The sequence below is a fragment of the Arachis ipaensis genome, chromosome B03 (assembly GCF_000816755.2).
Source record: "Arachis ipaensis cultivar K30076 chromosome B03, Araip1.1, whole genome shotgun sequence".
Classification (NCBI taxonomy): domain Eukaryota; kingdom Viridiplantae; phylum Streptophyta; class Magnoliopsida; order Fabales; family Fabaceae; genus Arachis; species Arachis ipaensis.
In genome coordinates, this window is record NC_029787.2 from 53,059,970 (window position 1) to 53,067,299 (window position 7,330).

The 7,330-nt window shown below is 38.2% G+C and overlaps 2 protein-coding genes across 2 annotated transcripts; one reads left to right on the top strand and one right to left on the bottom strand.

The window, feature by feature from the left end:
• Window positions 296–1,195, top strand: LOC107633153. The gene has a single exon (XM_016336788.1). The coding sequence runs from the start codon at window positions 296–298 to the stop codon at window positions 1,193–1,195; it is 900 nt and encodes a 299-aa protein (XP_016192274.1).
• Window positions 5,601–6,579, bottom strand: LOC107633154 (NADP-dependent malic enzyme-like). The gene is made up of 5 exons (XM_021117298.1): window positions 6,550–6,579; window positions 6,416–6,493; window positions 6,262–6,321; window positions 6,052–6,142; window positions 5,601–5,947 (listed from the first exon to the last, which is right to left on the bottom strand). The coding sequence occupies exons 1-5, from the start codon at window positions 6,577–6,579 to the stop codon at window positions 5,601–5,603; spliced, it is 606 nt and encodes a 201-aa protein (XP_020972957.1).

Here is a 7,330-nt window from a genome sequence, read left to right on the forward strand (position 1 = left end):
CATGGCCAACCTAAGAGGGAAATGTAAAGCCATCACACTAAGGAGTGGAAAAGTTGTAGAGGAATCACTTCCAAGTCAAAGCAACCAAGGAGAAGCTGCAAATGACCCTAAAACCAAGAATGAAGAAGAGACCCCTGCACCATCCCCACCAAAACAAGTCCTAAAACCTTAGGTGCCAAAGGCACCCTATCCACAAAGGCTGAGGAAGGATGGTAAGGACAGCCAGTTTTCTAGGTTCCTGGAAATCTTTAAGAAGCTCCAAATCAACATACCCTTCGTTGAAATATTAGAGCAAATGCCACTCTATGCCAAGTTCTTGAAGGAGCTCATGACATGGAAAAGAAACTGGGGAGAGAAGGAAACCATAGTGCTCACAGAGGAACGTAGTGCCATCATACAAAAGAAGCTTCCCCAAAAGATGAAAAATCCTGGGAGCTTCCAAATCCCTTGCATAATAGGGGATATCAACATTGAGAAAGCATTATATGATCTGGGAGCTAGCATCAACCTCATGTCTTTGGCTATGATGAAAAGAATGAGGATAGAAGAGGCCAAACCAACAAGAATGGCACTTCAATTGGCTGATAGAACATTCAAGTTTTCTCATGGGGTAGTGGAAGATTTGTTGGTGAAAGTAGGAGAGTTCATCTCTCTAGCTGATTTTATTGTACTAGATATGGAGGAAGAGGCTAACACATCTATCATCCTAGGAAGGCCATTCCTAGCTATTGTTGGAGCTATAATTGATGTTCAAAAAGGAGAGCTAGTCTTGAGATTGCATGAAGAGAAGATAGTCTTCAATGTCTTTAAAGCAATGAGTTATCCCAAGGAGTCCATAGGTGAATGCATGATGGTGGACACAATGGAAAAGATAGTTCAAGGAGTGTTGGAAGAAGAACAATGTGAAGAAGCTATGGAGCTAGAGCAACAAGCATCAGGTGGAGAATTACCACAAGAAACCATGGATGATTCAATCATGTTGAACCACACTAGCAACAAAGAAGTGGAAGCACCGAAACTAGAGTTGAAGACCCTACCTCCAAACTTGAAGTATGCTTACTTGGGTGACAACAACATATACCCAGTAATCATCAATTCAAGCTTGAGTGAGGGACAAGAAGAGGAGCTTATCCATGTGCTAAAGCAACACAAAGATGCTATAGGATGGACACTTGCAGATTTAAAAAGAAATTAGTCCTTCAGTATGCATGCACAAAATCCTCCTTGACGAGGATGCCAAGCCCTCAAGGCAACAACAAAGAAGGCTAAACCCAACAATGAATGAAGTAGTCCAGAAAGAAGTGTTGAAGTTGTGGCAAGCAGAGGTGATTTACCCAATCTCAGACAGCCCTTGGGTAAGCCCAATACAAGTAGTCCCTAAGAAAGGAGGGATCACTGTTGTGCCAAATGAGAAGAATGAATTGATACCAACAAGAACAGTGATTGGCTGGCGCATGTGCATAGATTATAGGAAGCTTGATAAAGCTCTACCAGGAAGGATCACTTCCCCCTACCATTCATGGACTAGATGCTAGAAAGACTTGCGGGACATGAATATTACTGCTTTTTGGACAGTTATTCTGGCTACAACCAAATAGTTGTAGACCCCAAGGTCTAAGAGAAAACCTTATTTACTTGTCTCTATGGTGTCTTTGCTTATAGGAGAATGCCCTTTGGATTGTGAAATGCACCTGCAACATTCCAAAGGTGCATGCTCTCTATATTTTTATACATGATTAAAAGATTCATTGAGGTGTTTATGGATAACTTTTCTGTATTTGGTGATTCATATTCTAAGTGCTTACACCACTTGGCCTTGGTTCTAAAGAGATGCCAAGAAACCAACCTCATTTTGAACTGGGAGAAGTGCCACTTTATGGTCATAGAAGGGGTGACTATTGGTCATAAGATCTCAAAAAGAGGCATAAAGGTGGACAAGGCCAAGGTGGAGGTGATTGAAAAATTGCCCCCACCTTGCAATGTCAAAGCAATTAGAAGTTTTCTAGGACATGCTGGTTTCTATAGAAGGTTCATTAGAGATTTTTCAAACATTGCCAGACCTTTAAGTAACTTGCTTGTCTCTAATTTACCTTTTATCTTTGATAGAGAATGCATGCTAGCCTTTGATGTGCTTAAAAATAGACTTTCCTCTGCACCTATCATAGCACCACCTTGCTGGGATTTACCTTTTGAGTTGATGTGTGATGCATCAGACTTTGCTGTTGGTGCTGTTTTAGGATAGAGTAGAGATAAGCTGGTGCATGTTATTTATTATGCTAGCAAAGTCCTTAATGAGAATCAAAGGAATTACACCACTACAGAGAAGGAACTTTTTTCCATAGTCTTTGCATTTGATAAGTTTAGATCATAGATCTGCATATGGAGGCCATTTTAGTAGAAAAATAACTGCATCCAAGGTGCTACAGTGTGGGTTCTTTTGGCCAACAATATTCAAGGATACAAAGCACTTGGTGACAAGATACAATGAGTGTCAAAGAGCTGGTAACCTACCCAAGAAAAATGAGATGCCACATAAGTTCATCATGGAGTTAGAATTGTTTGATGTATGGGGAATTGATTTCATGGGCCATTTCCATCCTCATACTCAAACAATTATATATTGGTAGCTGTTGATTTTGTGTCAAAGTGGGTGGAGGTAATAGCTACATCAACCAATGACAACTGGGTGGTGATTAACTTTTTGAGGAAGAATATATTCAGTAGATATGGGGCTCCAAGAGCTCTTATAAGTGATGGGGGGAGTCACTTTTGCAACAAGCGACTTGAGACAATCCTCCTCAAATATGGTGTGAAGCATAAAGTGGCAACCCCAGACCATCCACAAACCAACGGTCAAGCTGAAATCTCAAACAGAGAGCTCAAGAGGATCCTTAAGAAGACTATTGGAAACTCAAGAAAAGATTCGTCCAAGAAGCTGGATGATGCATTGTGGGCCTATAGGATAGCTTTTAAGACACCCATTGGCATGTCTCTATATCAATTGGTGCTTGGAAAGGCTTGTCACCTACCAGTGGAGCTTGAACATATAGCATTTTGAGCTCTAAAGATGTTGAACTTTGATAATCAAGCTGCTGGGAAAAGAAGGCTACTACAACTCAATGAGCTGGAAGAATTTAGAAATCAAGCTTATGAGAATACCAAGATTTACAAGAAAAACACAAAGAAATGGCATGATCAAAAGCTAGCAAGAAGAGAGTTTGTAAAAGGTCAAAAAGTGCTACTGTACAACTCAAGGCTTAAGTTCTTCCCAGGAAAGCTAAAGTCAAGATGGTCTGGACCTTTCACAATCCTTAAGGTGTCTCTCTATGGTCATGTAGAGTTTATGGAGGATAAGACATAGAAGACTTTTACTGTCAATGGCCACAGGCTTAAGCACTACCTGGGGGACTCTTTGGATGAGTAGAGAGTGAGCTACAACCTTAACTAAAGAGGGAGAAACATCAAGCTAGTGACGTTAAAGAAGCACTGGTTGGAAGGCACCCCAACAACCATATCCTTTCAATTTCTTGCTTTCTAGAAGTAGTTTATGATTGTTAACTTAGGTAGTTTAGTTTTTAGTACATTAGTTGATAGTCATTACTTTATTTTCTTTTGTTTATTGGAAGTGCAAGGTTTCATAATTAACTAATTGAGGTTGGTTGAATGGGCTGAGAAACTAGCTAAACAGCTAAGTTTGGTGTGGCCACTAACCCACTTAATTTAGGCTTACAACTCATTGATTGAATTAACTTTGAATGTAAGCCCAAAAATTAAGTTTGGTGTGGCCACCACCATAAGAAACTCACACGGCAAGCCCAAGATGGTTTGAGTTTGAAGCATTTAAAAAATTGGTAGGTGCATAAAAGGTGATTTTAATGTGTACGAAGGGATTGGAAGAGAAGGAATGTAAAAGAATTAAATTTATTCCACCCTTACGAACACATTAAAATCCAATAATTAAACCAATTTATTAGATTCAATGAAAATAAGTTTGTTGTCCCAAGGGACACTCATCAATTACATTTTAACTGTATAATAATAGAGGGAATGTGAAGCATTCCTTTTGTCATTACTAATGGGGTTTTTGGTCTTCAATTTCAGGAGAGGTGGGGCCCACTTGATTGATAATTCACTGGATAAGGAGTCAAAGTGTTCTTTCACCTTGGAACCCAACATCTGAAGGAAGCCAAAGGGATGAGGATTGGCGCCTCTTCCCATGCTAGGCGCCACTCCCAAGTGGAAAAACATTTAATTGGTTTTTACTTCCCACCTTCCCCACCCTCCAGATTACTTTTTTTTTTCTATAAAAGCCATTTACCCCTCCACTCCCCTCCACACTTGGAACCCAACTTCACAACCAAACCTCTACACTTCCTCTTCCTTTTGTTTCCTTACCTTGCTATTTTTCTTTTCTTGATTGGGACAATCAAGTTCTATGTTTGGTGTTGAAGCAAAACAAGGTTTTGCTTACTCTCTCTACTCTCCTTTCTTTACTTCTTTCTTCAACCTTTCAAACCCTCTTTTCTCACTCCAAATGGCACCACCAAGAGCCTCCTCATCAAAGAAGAAAAAGGCCAAGGAACCAATCTCAGGATCTCAAGCTTCAATGAATATAAGTTCCTCTCATCATTCAACCAAAACCAATTTTATGGTTGGGTGAGTGAGAGGTAAATCATTCCGGAGGTGGGCTTTCAACTTGGAAGGAATGAGCATCCAGAGATCAATAGAGAGATCAACAACAGAGGATGGGCATTCTTGTGTAACCCACCAAGGAAAGTGGTGGAGACACTACAAGAAAATACGTCTATTGCCACGTTTTTAAAGCATGGCGAAAAGCTGAAAAAAGCGTGGCGATAGCTTTTCGCCACGCTTTTTGAGCTACCGCCACGCTTTTGAAAGGGTGACCTCTTGAAGGGTGGCGGTTGCTCTATCGCCACGTTTTTTTCAACTTATCGCCACGCTTTTTCTTTTGCCACGCTTTTTACAAATGGCCACCCATAAAAGCGTGGCCGTATGTGGAGATATGGCCACGCTTTTAAAGCGTGACCATATGAGATGTATGGCCACGCTTTTGAAGCGTGGCGATATAGAGAGATATGGCCACGCTTTCAAAGCGTGGCAATAGAGAGAGATATGGCCACACTTTTAAAACGTGGCGATAGCGAGATATGACCACACTTTTAAAGCGTGGCCATAGCCTTGTAAAATTTAAAAAAAAAATCCTTTTTCTGATTTTTACCTTCATCGATACAAAATATAAATTTTTTAATTCTTTTGTTACCAAACTATAAATATAGTATGCAATTTTTATTACAAGACAAATCAAATACAAAATAAATCTCGAGTTTGCATAGGAAAGTGATTGTCCTGTTTACAATTTGAAAGAATTAGCAAACTTCTCTCACAACTGGTTGAAGAATTTAAGTTCCTATGGCGATGCCTTGTACAACAATCTATCTTAGCAATAAAATGAATATGTTCCTAACAAGTATCTCAAAACTGTAAAACCGCGGAGAGCACACTACTAATATGTTCTGCTTGGTTTAGTTCATGAAGCCGCCACAAGCTTTGGTCTGAATCATAGTTTGTAGCCTTTGAAACTAAACTAAACAAAACATGATATAATATGGTTCAAAAATCTCAATAGTAGTTTCTGTAGCCTGGGCTGTACTGCAACTTTCTGCATATTTGACAAGATCCTTAGGTCGAGGTAGATGAGAAACAAGATCTGTTTTACCAAACACAGCACAAAAGATATAAGTATTGAAAAGAAAACAGAGCAAAGTTGTCTGAAACTCAAAACATTTCATGAAACTAACCAAGTTCATATGCCTTGCTGCCACGTTAGCAGCAATATGTGCTGATATCTTTCTGATATTTGAGAATGGAGGGTAAATCAGTCCTTTATCATAGTTCTCCTGTGACACTTGTGCAGCCAAAGCTTCAACTGTTGCACAAGAAACCGTTAGTGAGTTCTTGGTTCTACCTTCTTGGAATTTAGATTGAATTGATTTTAGTATATTTAATCTCTCTTAGCTTGAATGAACTCACAGGCTGCCAAGAGCATCTCATCGCGGACGCGGATTGCACTGGAGATGATCAAACCCAAGCCAAAACCAGGGAATATGTAAGCATTGTTGGCCTGAACAGCAATGCAGGAAGCGCGAAAAAATAAAATGAAAAAATAAATATATAAAGGTCAGCCACTGAGATGTTTATATTGAATAACAAAATGTGTAGGTAACAAAGGTCAAATGAAACCTGTCCAGGAACAAAGACTTTTCCTTCATATTCAACAGCACTAGCAAAGATTGCTTGACACTGCAAATTAAATTAAGATAAACAACATTAACATATAATGATGTGTGTAATCTATTCTAAATTTCTGAGGCCAATTATATAAATAGTTAGTTACCTTGCTCCATGTATAAGCTTCTTCAGCAGTGCACTCAGATTGAGATGTTGGATTGGAGAGAGCAAGAATGAGCGATTTCTACAAAAATCATACACTATCAGAGATATAATCATGTACATATCAGGAAGAATAACTAAGGAATTCTCGCAACTAAAAGTGAACATATACAAAATTTAGCAGATTTTCAGTTATTCCTTTGCCTCCACAAGCAAATACCAGGTCACTTAATATCACTTATATCCAAGGAAACGAAAAAGAAAAATTAAGAAAATAAGCCAATTTATGTAATTAAAGTAAGCTAGATACATAAACTTGATTGCCTTGACTAATAAGGAAAAAAACAACAGTGCACAGGAACTAAACTGAAATGTGAACCAAAACAAGAGAAGAGAGAAATCAACAATTGAGATTAAAGTGAACAACATACAATTACAATTCTTATCATAAAAAATAAATAGCCAAAGAAAATTGTAAATTTCACTGCAGGGAAGTTGTTTCTTGTCATAATCTTTGCATCATGCGCATAACTCTGCATGTAAAAGTAAACTCCCAAAGCTTGTCATTATATTCAGCACAGAATACAATGATAGATAAATAAAAGATCTTACAGATCTAATGCTCATATAATAATTACTTCAATATAATGACTGTTGTATTTCTTTTTTTTTTATTTCCCTTTCTATCTAACATCAAAATTAAAAAAAATATATATTGCAAATAATGTGATTTTGAACCTAGTAGTTGATAAAGTCAAGAACTTGCATACATAAGTAAAAGTGTAAAACACATAATTGAATTACATGCATCAAAATTAAATCCGAAAACCAACAATTTCAAACAATAAACTAAAAATCCACGAAGCAAACAAGCAAATACCTCCAAAGATACTTCTAGAACCCCATCGCCAACTGTTAA

Excerpts from the sequence above, each read along its gene's own strand:
- LOC107633153 (XM_016336788.1), top strand. The coding sequence starts at position 296 with ATGCCACTCTATGCCAAGTTCTTGAAGGAGCTCATGACATGGAAAAGA.
- LOC107633154 (XM_021117298.1), bottom strand. The coding sequence starts at position 6,579 with ATGTTCACTTTTAGTTGCGAGAATTCCTTA. Across the intron at positions 6,322-6,415 it reads AAGCTTATACATGGAGCAAG|TGTCAAGCAATCTTTGCTAG; the intron begins GTAACTAACTAT and ends TTTAATTTGCAG. Across the intron at positions 5,948-6,051 it reads TGAGATGCTCTTGGCAGCCT|TTGAAGCTTTGGCTGCACAA; the intron begins GTGAGTTCATTC and ends CTTGTGCAACAG.